This window comes from Poecile atricapillus, chromosome 14, assembly GCF_030490865.1.
Source record: "Poecile atricapillus isolate bPoeAtr1 chromosome 14, bPoeAtr1.hap1, whole genome shotgun sequence".
Taxonomy (NCBI): Eukaryota; Metazoa; Chordata; class Aves; order Passeriformes; family Paridae; genus Poecile; species Poecile atricapillus.
In genome coordinates, this window is record NC_081262.1 from 11,984,494 (window position 1) to 11,997,968 (window position 13,475).

Below are 13,475 nucleotides of genomic sequence, written 5' to 3' on the forward strand. Positions count from 1 at the left end.
GCAGACAGCACAGACAGCAAGAGGATTTAGGGCAGTACTTTCTGACAGAACATAGCATCAGGTGTGAAATTCAGTCTCAGCCTCAACTTTGGCATGGCACTTTGGGCAAGCTATTGATCTGTCCGCAAAAATACCAACTGCTGGCTGGGTTGTTATGGGACATGTTGTGTCTGTAAAGCACTTTGCAGGCCTTAAAAGAACACAGCTGAGGAAATATAAGAGGAAACATAAGCCCTGCCCTGAGAAATGCAAGCCTTGCACGGAACAGTCCCCTTGTCAGTCTGTAGTGCTTTGGAAATCATACAGTAACCTGTGGCAAAACGTAAAATTACCCCTTGCCCTGTTTCCAGGTGTAGATCAGTACCCCAGAAAGTCGTTTCAGCACGGCAGTCCCTCTGCCTAACAACTCTTACCTTGTTCCAGGAGAACAGTAGCTTCTGCTGTAGATCAGGGCAGCTGCTGATGACCTCTGGGTCCAACATCTCCAGCCAGTCATTGAGAAGGCCAGAGGCAGGCCCTGGCCAAGCTGATTCAGCACTGTGGACAAAGCAAGGCCACTTGTCACTGGTGATAATATGCACCCAGACCTACCAGTGAATTCCCATCACTGCCTTGGCTCACCTGCAACTCTCCACCTCCTTCTTTACTGGCGTTTCTTCTTTGTCCTGGAGCAACAAGGAGCACACCACAGCAATTGGTTTCATGGCAGGACACCTGGCAGTGGTCTCAACAGTAGCTGAGAAGAGGACGGTCAGGAGCTCCTCCAGGTATGGAGAGTGGGTCTCAATCAGACCTTGAAGGACTAGCAGAGGGAGAAAGATGCCACTCATTAACTTCAGGATGTGATGAAAGGTATGGAACCTTGCAAGTACTATTCCTGATAGCCAGGCTCAGTGAGGAAGAGGAAAGCCATTTTTATCTGGGATAATAAGCTTCCATGTCTCTTTTCGTTAGTGGAAACCAACAGTTTTCTCAGAGACTTAATCCCAACCCCAGATCACAGTTTATAAACCCACATACAGTGGGGGAAAGGAGGTGATACAAGATAGGGCCAAGCTTAAATCAGTTCACATTTTCTGGTCCAGGGAGAAGGCAGATTCCCACAGCCTGGACAGTAGGCACTGCCTTGCTCGGCTAGATTTCAAGCTGCTGCTGCAAAGGAGAGCAGAAGGATATCCATACCTTTGCTGATAAGCTCTGGCTCCACATTACACTTCTCTCCTGATTTCAGGGTTGCAATGATGGCACAGACCGTGGAGCTGATCAAGTCAGGGTCACGACGGAAAGAAAGAGCTTCTGCGAGGTGCAAGAAGCCACCTCGAACTGTAACAAAATCACAGCACTGGCATCACAGGGACAAGCCAGCCCCCACATCAGATTTCCCTCCTACAGATTCCCCATGTGGCTCCAGGGCACAACTACTCAAACATACAAATATACATTCTACTGCCATTTATGGTCACCACAACCCTTAACAGCTCCCCTGCATGTTACAGGGACATGCGACTAAGAAAAAGCTCTGGAACTACAAGCCCAAGCTCTTGGTTAGTCTCCTGCTCCCAAGGGATGGCAGATGATAAAAAGCTCTACAAGTCATGATGTGACTCTGTTCCAGAGGCATTCCTGCATGCTCATCTACCAAAACTACAGCTCACACGGAATTTCTGGCCTGAGAAATTACAAGTTTTCCCTGAGAGATCTGCAGTGCTTGGTGGGATACTACCAGGAGTCTACTGCAAGTCCCCAGAGTTAAGGCACTTGCTCACAACCTCAAAAAGCTTCTGCAGCACCGTGTGCTACTTCTGTAACTCCTTATGACACCTGTCTAAAAGGCTGCTCATGACACTTCCTGCTCCAGGTGCAGTTTTGTCTCTTTCTTGTCCCACTTAGTCCCCTCTGAGTCCCATAAGCTGCCCAGTGCCAGTACCATCACTGATCCTGTGCCTTGAGGAGTACTGCACAGCAAAGGCCTTCAGCTGAGCTCGCAGGGGACCATCTTCCACCGCGGGGTTCTCCAACCACTGCAGCATCTGCATGAGCACTTTGAAGAAGAGCGAGGAGAAGGCAGTGTCCTGTGGCATGGCGCGCTGGGAAGAAATTCTTTACAGTGAGGGTGGTGAGGCACTGGCAGAGGTTGCCCAGAAGATCTGGACTCCCCATCCCTGGAAATGTTCAAGGCCAGATTGGATGGGCTTGGAGCAACCGGGTCTAGTGAAGGTTGCCCCTGCCCATGGCAATGGAGCTGGGTGACCTTTAAGGTCCCTTCCAACCCAAACAGTTTTATGACTCTGTGAATTAGACTTCAGCTCTCAAACTGTCTGCAAATGCCTTGACTTGCAAGACATGTCCAATGCTACAGAACAGCACAGACTAGAGATCCCAAAACCAACAGAGACCTACAGCTGTAAGTCCAAAAAAAGGTTACCAGGCTAGGTAAGGTACATAACTCTGCAGGTAATCTCAGCAGTGCTAGGCTAATGTGGCCAGTCTGTATCCAGATGCCCATGGCCAGGCAACCTGAGCTGAGCATTACAAAGTGTGCACACAGCAGAGCAAATGCACTGAAAATTTCCCATTTCTCCCCCACCCCTCTTTATGAAAAGCTCCCAAAGCCACTCACGTGGTACTGGTAGAGCTGGCGCATGAGCGGGCAGGAGATGAAGTGGTGGCGATGCATGGCCATGACCAGGGCGCCGCTGTGTGTGGAGTTGAGCAGCGCAGCCAAGGCCTGCAGCACCCGTGCAGTGATCCCACTGTCTGTGATCCCGCTGTCCGTGATCCTGCTGTCCGTGATCCCGCTGTCCGTGATCCTGCTGGCTGTGATCCCGCTGGCTGTGATCCCGCTGGCTGCCGTCCCGCTGTCCGTGGTCCCGCTCCCTGTGGTCCCGCTGGCCGTGGCCCCTTGGCGGATGTGAGCCAGCTCCTGCCCCAGCGCCTGCTGCAGTGCCAGGGCCAGCGGCCGCAGGCTGGAGTTCTGCCACCGTGGGTCTGGGGTCAGTGGGAAAAGCTGGGGGATACAACAGGGAGTACATTTATGACAGACAGTGAAAGGATTGTTGTACCTGGAACACCCTGAGGCAGAGGAGCGATTTACCTTGTACAGTTATGCTGACTGTAGGCTAACGGGAACCTTCTGATACAGCTTTTTCGATATTCTAGTGCCTGGCACATGAACATAAGCAGCATTTCTGCAACCCCAACTTGACTATCAACACTGACACTGCAGGGGAATCCTACTACCCAAATACCAACAACCAACTTGGCCAATTAATTCCCTGTAGGCTCCTTCTGCAGTCAGTGGAGGGAGGGAAGCTCTGTAAGCAGACAAGCCAGAGCACAAATGCTGTTTGCACACAGCTTTGCTGCCAGGGCCCAGTGAGCATTTCACAAATCCTGCATCCACTGCTGAGAGGAAAGGCACTGTGCACAGAACAAACAAGGTGCAGAGACAGCAACATGCGAGTAGGTACTGACAGTACTAGGCATGATCAAAAGCCACATCACGTTCCAACTACAAGAAAAAATTCCTGCCAGTATCAGCTCCACCAGGCTGTAATGGCACAGCCTCATTGCATCAGAGCTTTCATATTTTTTGCCTGCAAACACTGCAGGATAAGGAGTCACAAGATGCAGGTATAAAAGAAATGGATTTTGTAAAGCTGCTGCAGGGAAGCAGCTACTCAGCTGGTGGTTGTAACAGTACCTGCAGAAAGATGCCTGCCAGATCATCTTCTGGGCCCAGAACACGGACCTGGCTCAAGGCCCGGATACGACTCTGACTCTGAGAGTTTTCAGGACTAGATTTTGACCTTGCAGTCTCAGCACTGTCTGCAAGAGGAATAAAAGGAAACAAAGAGAAATGCTGTTATGGTAGATAGCAACTGGAGCCACACCACCAGTCACCTTCAGCTTTAGAGTCTCTAACTACTGAGAAATTCAGTAGCTTTTCTCTTAATTCCAAGCAAGACCTACTTTTCCATATGACTCAGAAAAACTCACTGCAATAAACTCCAAAAATACTGGAATTTCTCTCTTTGCCAGAAGCAAAAAGCTCTAGCAAGGACTGATGTCTAACTGTAGCTTGCTGGCTTATTGCAACATGCTTGCTTTTTAAGATGTCTCTGCCTGTTCCTCTCAACAGCAACAAAGGAGGGAAGTTCAGAAGATGACTTTGATATTTGGGCTATCCCGGGCAGTACCTCGGCGGGCTGGTAAGGAGGCAGTAAGCAGGGAGTGGAAAGTTTGGCCTCCTGTTGCTCCTCTCTCATGTTGAACCTCCACAAGATGAGCCATGTAGTCTGAAAGAAGGAGGAAATAAGAGCACATCATCATCTTGCTCTCTTCAGTAAAGCAGGACAAAACTGGCTGTTTGTACAGCTCCCACAGACAAGAGAATCTGCTGTTCCTACAGACTTTGTAAATATGATGCCTTGAAAACTTTGTTTCTTTCTGTACAAAGTACATTCCAAAGTACTTTTGGACCCTTTACATTCCAATAAAAAAAAAATCCTCCTCTATTTTGTGAAATACAGCCAAGGGCCACCCTGGTGTCTACAGTGACAACAAGATGCCAAAGCAGCCTGTGCACAAAGTTTGCTGAACTAGCTTGGATTTTTCCAATGAAGTCATGGGAGATATTCTTGGAAACTGCTCAAGAAAAAATTAAATGCCTAGTCAGCCTCATCTGTAGCTTACTCTTGTCCATGATGTTCTGCTCCAGTGTCTGTGGGTCATGAGATACTGCCTGATCCAGGTACTGAAGAAGTTTACTCATGCTGGAAACTGGGATTCCAAAGGACTGAACAAAGAGAAGCAGCTGCTGTGGCTCCAGGTCCTGCAGGGCTGAAAAAGAAAAACATTGAGTCCCCACACTTCTGAACTGTCTATGGAGGGTCATCTTTATTACCTGATCTTTATGCTTTTGTCTGGACCAACAGTGACACATTAATGACAGGCTGCAGAGAGCCTAAAGCCAGAAGTCTGACAGCTGCCTACTATATTTCCTTTCCTCTGCAAATCATTGTCGCCTTATTGCATCTTCCAGTTAATTCACTCACTGGCTAATCTGATCTTCTGTTTAATTTTATTAGAACCTCAGTAATGCAATCATTCGTATTAAAAAATAACTTCCACCCTATCTCTTGATGGCTGCAGGCAGGAATTATTGAATAATTCAATCACTGGCTATAGACAGCTGTCATTTAATTAGTAAAATGGGATGAAAGCTCTGAATACCAAGAAGAAAGAGAGCACTGATGAGTGATATGAGGACCAGAGTAACCAGAGGTTTAGCTTATATCCTTAAAGCACAGCTTTCCACAGCTGTTGTCTGGTGATTGCATAGCTTAGTTCCATCTGAATTGTTGCAAAAGAGATGGGACCTCAATTAAGAGTCTCCCATTCCTTTAAAATCCACAGGAAGGGGAATATCCATTCAGACTCACTCCCCTACTTTAAAAGTAACAGTGATAGATGGCTCCACCCAAAGGCATCCAAATAGGATGGCTGGGTACATTTGAGCAGGGAAACATCTCCCTTTCCTTTCAGCATGGTTTGAAACACCAACAAACATGCCACAGGCTCACCTGCATCAACGAGACGCGGCACCTCGGAGCGGATCATCCGCAGCTTCAGCCAGTCAGGGAGCAGCAGAGCCTCCTCAGAGGTGTCAACCAGAAAAGCAGTAGGAAGGGGCTTTTTCTCTGGGAACCATATATCCAGTAAGGTGTAAAAATCACCATCCCCTGCTTAAAAATGGATAAAAAATTATTTCCCATGCTCACAAGCACCTAGAAAGCCCTGCCCTTCTCTATCAATACACCAGAACACACCACTGTTTTAGTATTTCTTGCTGTCTGCAGAAGGCAAAAGAAAGAAAAAAAAATAAGCCTGCAAATCCTTCACTCTCTGCAGTAATATTCTGATAAATCTTACAGCTGCAAGGGTCAAGCCTGTGAGTAGAAGGATTAACACCAGCCTGACCTGTTAGGAGACAACAGATAGAGAAAAGCATACTTCACCAACCTTGAGGTGGCCCCAGTGTCAGGAGAATAACCATGGCATGGACCACAAGGATGTGCATGGTGGCTGTTTCCCCACTAGTCCAACGAAGGAACACCTGATCCTGGGACTCTGACTGGAAAAAGGCAGGAAAAGACAGGATGAGCAAAGGTGGGGAGAGAAAGGACATGAGAATGGACAAATTTAGTCAGATCATAGTTCCCAATGTCTCCAACAGTGGCAACAAAAGATACTTGGGGAAAAGTTAAAAAGGTTTTTTACAAACACATAGGCTTTGCTCTGATACTATGTCATGATCTGGTTATTTTCAGATCAGCAAATTCTTGAGGTGGACTTGGTTTATTCCAGTTGATTAACCCATAAAGTGTTTCTGTTTTGTTAACCTGCCCAGTCTCTGTGACCTGCTGGGGGAAGGCAGGGGGCACTCACCCAGCTGTACACCTCCTCGCCCTCCTTGCTCTGCCGCATGCGCTTGATGTAGCGGGAGAAGATGGAGAGCAGAGCCACGAGCACTGCATCTGACTCAGCACTGTAGGAGAGCTTGGAGAACAGGTGGGACATGATGGTGGAGCGCTCCACGATCAGTCGGGCAACATCCTGCAGAGAAAAAACATCCAGGAGGTCTTTACTGCAAAACACAGCCAGGACCCCCTGTTTCACTGCACCATGTTCTCCAGTTCCCATCACCAGCCCAGCACACACTGCTCTGGAGATCAGCTCGTGGACTCAAGAGTAGAACTGACACAGGAGGGAAGAGGCCAGTGCTTTGCATGCATCTCACAGTGCTCCAGTGGAGCACAGCTGTGTTCTGATGCACCCTATTACAAAGTAAGCATTTACATAACATTTCTCTGAAGAAAAAGATCTACTGATGTTTATCATTCAACCTCCTCCATGTATCTACACAGAGGCACTATCAGCACATGAGTCTTAAAAGCAACGAAGAAAGCACCCAGGGAGAAAAAAATTTTAAAAAATCATTATAAAAAAAAGTCACCGAAAGCTTTTCGAAAAAGAAAAAAAAAACTCATACAAATAAACCTGGAAATCTAGTTTTGGTTATAGGGGAGTACATACCCCACCTCTAAATTTTCTGACTTCCCATTCTCTCCCCAAACACATATGATTGCAGGTTTAGCACTTGCTTACTTATGAAACACTGCCAGGTGGTGGGATTTCCATCAAACCACTATCCACTCTTGCATTCCCCATTCCAGCTCATGGGCCGCTGCACTGGAAGTTATTGCTCTGACTACCACTTCATTATATAAACCAAAGACACAGGTTTGCCTTTCAACCCATGCACAGAGATACAAACATGCAGTTTTCAGAGTAACACACTCCCCAGAACTCATCCTGGTGGTACAGCAAGTTCCATGCCTACCACTGTCCCTTACACAATCCTTCCTCTCACCAGAGCAAGGTCGTTGTGCTGCCCCTGCTCCTCCACTGGGGCATGCTGGGAGAGGTACACCAGGTAAGCACTGATGGTCTGGGGATCTGTCTCCATGTGGATGGCCTAGAATGAGAATTCCTCTCATTAAAAATCACAATTTAATGAAAACAAGCACCAAAATAAGCAAAATTATTCTGCAAGCACATAAACATGTCAATATCACAGCCATATCCAGTTTCTTTAGATCTGTTTCAGCACTAGTAGAAAAAGAACAAGCTTGACACTCCTCCCTCCCTTCAGGTGCTTTCACCCACCTGCTGCAAGGCCAGAGCTGTCGTGGCTCTCACACTGTCAAACAGTGGCAGCCTCGGGAGGTCTCTCAGCAGCCACTGATATCCCTGCAGCAGCTCAGAATCGCCAGAGTCTTCTTCCATGGGGTGATCCTTCTCCTCCCCATCACGCATTCCTCCTTCCGACAGCACTAAGGACAGGCCCTGCCAAGTCACACAGATCCAGCTGTTGCATATGAAGCCACAGCCGGACTTCTAGTTTCATACCAGTGAATGTAACAGAAACATGCTTCAAACACCACAGAATGATCCAAATTCAGCACACAACAGGTTTCATCTCATATAATGTGTTTTCTTGACAGATACCCTGCTGGAAGTTTCAGTCTGAGCAGGATCTTTCTGAGCTCCCTGAAATTCTCTTTGCTTTGTATATGCTCCAGAGCACCAGGCACTCACTCACACTCCTCACAGACAGCAGCCTCTGCCAATTACTCCACATAGCGTGCAAGTTCCTGAGTCTACACCTGAACTTCACAGGGAACATAGTAAAATCCAGCTCTGTCTTAAGTACAACTTAGCTGTTGAACAACAACTTCTGAGCAGCAGGGAGCAGAAGTGTATTTGATGGGGTTTGGAGATTGAGACAAGTCACTGAAGCAGAATGACATGAAGCAATTTCACTGTGCTGGCTCTGGACTCAAGATAACCTAGGGCTCTGCCCTGGGCTTCAGACAGACCCTAGTCAAGATGATTTTCATTCTGCTCACCTTCATGGCCAGGACCCGGGAAGCCACCTGGGAGGAACTCAGGCGCCGCAGGAAGTAGTCAAGCACCTCACAGGTTGTCTGTTCATCTGCTTTGGGTCCCAACAGCAAGTCTTGCAAGCGTCCAAGCAACTGCCTTTGTTTCTGCTGTCTCTGTGGAGTGACAAGTTGGTTTGTCCAGTGAAATCAAATCTGGGATGCACAGAAAGTAGGTAACAGAAGGGATCCCCAAGAGACTGCTCACCTGGCGTTTCTTGGCACGCTGGTCCTTACTCTCACCCTCCTCTTCTTCCTCACCTGAGGTCGATTCATCAGCAGCATCATGAAGCAAGAACTCACAAAGACACTGCACGGGCAGGACGTCCAAGGAGCCCTCGCTGGACTGAACCAGATCTGCCAGCCATGGCATTGACTGTGATGAGGCCTGGGAAGCATGAGAGTAACAAGATCAGAACATAGATGCAGCACACTGGTCATTCAATTCCTGAAGAGCAAACCTCCTTCCCCTGAATCTCACTTAGCTTCCTTTTGCCCCTCACTCTGCTCAAGTCTCAGAGGCGAGGGATCCAGTCCCACCACAGCCCACCTGTCTTTGAATGATGTTGAGAAGAAAGTCAGGATGGCGACTGCGACACAGAAGGTGGCCCAAGCGAAGAGACTGGTTCAGGCTTTTCACCTGCTCCAGGACATGTGGTGGAGGTCTGCGAGGGGGGCCCCTGTCACAAAAACAGCAAGTTACCCACAGGCTGACACACTTTCACTCTGATGTGATGAGGATCAGTCAGTTCTGTAGTGCCTGAGGGGTTTATAGAAAGGTAGCAGGAAGCTTGGAACCAGATGATCTTCCAGCCAAAATCATTCTGTGATTCTGTGATCCTATGGGCTACCACACCACAGGGTTCTTCTTCCCCACATCAACCACGCTGTGGGGAAGCAGGGTTTCCTTTCTAGTGTTGTTAATGAGGAGTTCATGATGGTACCAGAATGCAGAAGGCTACTTACTGGGGATCCAGACTTGTCAGCTGGGACAGCAAGAGGCTGCTGCTTTCTGTAATTGTTTGTTTTGTGGATGCAGCTGCCAGATGACCCTCAAATGCAAGAATCTCCTGTTTTTCTCTCTGGGAGATCTGAAGTTCACGATTAATCATCTCTGTGCGTGTCTCCTCATCCGTCAAGGTACATTGAGGATAGGAATAATTACTGAGAAGATAAGTTTAAAGAAAGGAAATAGTTATGGTATTCTATTCAAAATTTATGAACCACAGTCAGAAAGATCACAGGACTTTGGCTCTGATAGACAATGCAGAAAAAACCAAGAAGTTTCTCAGTGGAGCCAGGAGACTGAGACCTTCTCAGCAAGGCTCAGCAGTCGTCCCCCTCCCCCTTTTTCTCAGCTTTATTCCCTTGCTTATAATATTTTTGTCGAGAGAAGGCACTTTTCCCACTCCAGCTGCAGTGTTGATGCCAATTTATTTTACACAAGTCCTGCTGGAAAGGAAGGAGTCACATGGCACAAATTTAATTCAGAAATGTGTGATATACATAGGGATTTAACCATACTAACTTGGTCATGACCATTTCCATGAGCATCTTTAGAGAGGGGTACTCCTCCCATGCAGCCAGACCTGCAGCAAGGAAGAAAAGAACAGTAAGGAATACAGGAAAAAAATAGAGCCTTTATATATACTCTAACACATTCCAAGGTGGGGAGACACAAACTCACTTGAGAACAGCTCTTAACACTCAGAGCACAAACAAGGCAATTCCAGCCACATACTGGTCCAAATCCCACCTCCATAAATTTTCCCCCACAAGGGATAGAGAGTTATTTAACTGCAGGTACCTCACCAACCCAGCACAGCCCTTGCACACAAGCAACCAGACTTCTGCAGAGAGCACCTTGGCCAATTTTTGTGGCAGAACTGGTATCCTGAGAAATGTCCACACTCACCAATATTTTCAGGATTGAATGCAGCCACTACAAGCAGGAGAGGCCAGGCTTTCCAGTAGAGAGTAGAAATAGCTAGATTTGGAGGCTGGTACCTGCAAAAGCCATCAATAGAGGTAAGTGGTCAAGTTTGGTTCCTTAATCCTATCTCAAGTTTGCTTTTCTCCTTAATCATGCACTGTTTAGATTCAGTCATGTCAGTTCAGTGCTTTTCCCAACAAACAGACACAGACATACACACACACAAAAATCCTTTCAGGGGGGACAGCAGGACTGAGCTGAAGATTTCTAGGGCAGAAAGGTCAGTGCTTGCAGACTGAAGTACATTCCATGACTCAGGTGTTGATTGCTCTAGAGAAATACCCACCTGAACATGACCCTGAAAAGACTTCCTTGTTACTAAAAATTTTAATAGAAAAAAGGATGTTAAAATCTGTGAGCTGTGAATGTTAGTCACAAGGTGAAAGTGAGCTGGATCACAGCAAGATTATCTATGTGATAAGTCTTACCCTGGAGGTAGCTGGATATTCTCTGGATGGTGATAAGTGCACAGATTTAAGACTGCATCGATCAGCTGGATTCTTTCCACCCTCAGGACCTCAACATCTGGAGAAGAAAAGACTGAACATGTAATTGACCTCTCTACCTCCTTCAAGAAAAGAATCACAGCATAAAAAACCAAAAATCACTTCAAGCAACTATGTTATTGTGGGCTTGCTGTCATGATATTACAGAAACAAAAAAAAATCAACATTTAGAGAGCAACAACAATTAAAAAAATCCTATAAGTCAATATATAAGGATATGGAACCCTTCAGCAGCAATGTGGTTTAAATTCTTAAGGGTAGTTTCTTTCCCAAATGCATCCAATATGAGAGTTGTAACTTTTTCAGAATTTGGACACACTCCTTCAGGTAAGCTCAGAACTTCAGGGGCTCAGAGGAACTAAAAATGCATTTCAAATTTGTTGCAAGTTTGCAGACTCACTCTAATTCAAAATCTTCCAGTGTATGAAATGGTGCAGGATTTAAAATCCTATATGAGAGGTTGGGCACATTTTGACAGGATACTGAACAGCAAAGTCTAGATCCTTCCACAGACACTGAGCAGTTCAAGATGACTCTGCCATTATCCAGTCAGCACTAAGAGCATGTAAGATGTTTTAGAATCAAACTATGACAACACCCTCAATTCTGCCACAAACACAAACATCTCAGCTGAATGGATGAATTTCCCAGCAATGCAGGAATTTAGACAAATGCTAAATGAATTCATAAAAGGGGTAAGAGTAAAGATTGCTTTTGTAACTACTAATCTGTAAGTGTCCCAGTAATGGACTTGGGAAGAGCTCACAATTGGTTAATTAATTTAACTTCCAATCCTTCCATTTTTGCATAGCCTATACATTTCATTTTACAGTATGTACAAAGGACTAAATTGAATTTAAAAACGCTGACTCAAAACTCTGAGTGGTTGTTCACAGCCCTTCATTCTCCACACAGCCAATAATTTCCCAAACACTCCATGATACAAAATTAGTAACAGAGAGAAACAGTAAGAGAAAATAAGAAGCTTCTCTAGTGAGAAAGCAACAGCAATACATGTCTGGCTTTGAGCCAAATGCTTAGCCATCACCACTAAAATATGCTTTAAGTGATGCAAAGGCTCTTTGGTAGGTGGTAGGAGCTGTCTCAGCCCTGGGTGGCAATAAGAGGACGTGGAGACAGAAGCAAGCACTTGCTGGTGGGAGCTCTGTGCAGCCTCACCATCTGCTTGCACAGCTGCAGCCCTCTTCACCAAGTGGTCGGCGAGCTCCATGGCATCGGCGGGGCCCAGGGGCAGGTCCCGCGACAATCCGATCACAAGGATGCGCATCAGGGTGTCCTCCAGGATGGGCACCTCCGAGCACAGGCGAAGGAAGAAGCTGCAGGAGACACGAGACATCAATCACACTTCTTTGGAGAGCAGTGTGAGGGCTCCTGGAACCCTCCACAGACCCTACAACTCATCTGAGCAGAAGATACACCACAGCTTTTTACACCACCATCCCTCATCTTCAGCTCCAAATGCAACTATTTGAAACAAATTATTATCTGAGTATCACTTGCATTGCCTTGTACCTCTAAGCTTCAGCCTCTTGGAGTCTGAGCTCCCTAAGTTACCCCAGTTACCCACGCACAGCCGGGCTGCCCTCCATACAACTCCAGCATCAAGATACAGAAGAGCTTGGCACAGGGAACAGGAATGAAGGAGGAAGAGGAACAGATGGAGAGTGGAACAACACCCCCCAATTTTATGGCAGTGTAACAGATGAAGAAAATCTGAGCACAGTTCCAAGCCTTCCCAACACAGAGCTATATAAGGATCACCAGAAAACCCATTCCTCTGCCTCCAGCTAGAGCAGCTCCCCTCTTGCACCCACCATGGGAGGGGCACACACTCACTTGCGGTCACTCTCAGGGGGCCAGTTGTCCCATTTGTAGTAGGTTTCTGGCTGTTCTGTGAAGAGCACCTTGTGGAGGCTGTAGAGATAAAGAGGACAGTAACCACCATCTGTGAGGCTTAAGAACCCATACAAAAGTCCAGTCTCCCCCAAATCCTGCTAAATCTTCCCATCCTACACATCAAGGAGCCCCCTCAGAAAACAACATGATTCAGAACAGAGAGGACTATACAATATGGGCTCTGAGCTTTTATACTTTCAGTAATTTATCTTGCTTACTAGTAATTCTGGCTTGAACTACCTCAGTAATGCCTTGTGTCAAGACCCAGGATACCATCTGTACTCCAGAAGACAGAACTATCTGTGGAGCCCTCAGCCCTAAAAATTATCTCAAAAAAACCAAAAAGGAGTCCATAGGGAATCTGTTTGGTCAAATAGCTAAAAATCACCTACTGAGTGGACCCAAATAATATAAATCAGAATTTTTTTCCATTATGATATGTTTCTGGTATGAGAATGCACCTGAAGGAATTTCAGAGAGGGAGACAGTCCCTAAGCCCTGCTAAAACTGTTTCTGCTCCCTATCTGAAAATGCGAGGGAAATCTAACCAAA

General features: G+C 46.6%; 1 protein-coding gene across 2 annotated transcripts in view; it reads right to left on the minus strand.

The window, feature by feature from the left end:
• INTS1 (integrator complex subunit 1) overlaps positions 1 to 13,475 on the minus strand; it is a 28,281-nt gene that overhangs the window by 8,716 nt on the left and 6,090 nt on the right. Inside the window, exons 13-34 of one of the 2 annotated variants that reach the window (XM_058849606.1) lie at positions 12,864 to 12,941; positions 12,186 to 12,343; positions 10,929 to 11,025; positions 10,423 to 10,514; positions 10,036 to 10,096; positions 9,474 to 9,671; positions 9,058 to 9,187; positions 8,716 to 8,895; positions 8,475 to 8,624; positions 7,732 to 7,911; positions 7,436 to 7,540; positions 6,451 to 6,618; positions 6,025 to 6,136; positions 5,586 to 5,744; positions 4,696 to 4,842; positions 4,200 to 4,298; positions 3,704 to 3,828; positions 2,621 to 3,007; positions 1,928 to 2,087; positions 1,183 to 1,323; positions 622 to 802; positions 414 to 537 (exon numbers count right to left, since the gene is read on the minus strand). In XM_058849606.1, coding sequence (XP_058705589.1) covers positions 414 to 537; positions 622 to 802; positions 1,183 to 1,323; positions 1,928 to 2,087; positions 2,621 to 3,007; positions 3,704 to 3,828; positions 4,200 to 4,298; positions 4,696 to 4,842; positions 5,586 to 5,744; positions 6,025 to 6,136; positions 6,451 to 6,618; positions 7,436 to 7,540; positions 7,732 to 7,911; positions 8,475 to 8,624; positions 8,716 to 8,895; positions 9,058 to 9,187; positions 9,474 to 9,671; positions 10,036 to 10,096; positions 10,423 to 10,514; positions 10,929 to 11,025; positions 12,186 to 12,343; positions 12,864 to 12,941 — 3,232 coding nt within the window. Of the gene's footprint in view, positions 1 to 413; positions 538 to 621; positions 803 to 1,182; positions 1,324 to 1,927; positions 2,088 to 2,620; positions 3,008 to 3,703; positions 3,829 to 4,199; positions 4,299 to 4,695; positions 4,843 to 5,585; positions 5,748 to 6,024; positions 6,137 to 6,450; positions 6,619 to 7,435; positions 7,541 to 7,731; positions 7,912 to 8,474; positions 8,625 to 8,715; positions 8,896 to 9,057; positions 9,188 to 9,473; positions 9,672 to 10,035; positions 10,097 to 10,422; positions 10,515 to 10,928; positions 11,026 to 12,185; positions 12,344 to 12,863; positions 12,942 to 13,475 lie in introns of both variants that reach the window. The other variant, XM_058849605.1, reaches the window with a different exon arrangement.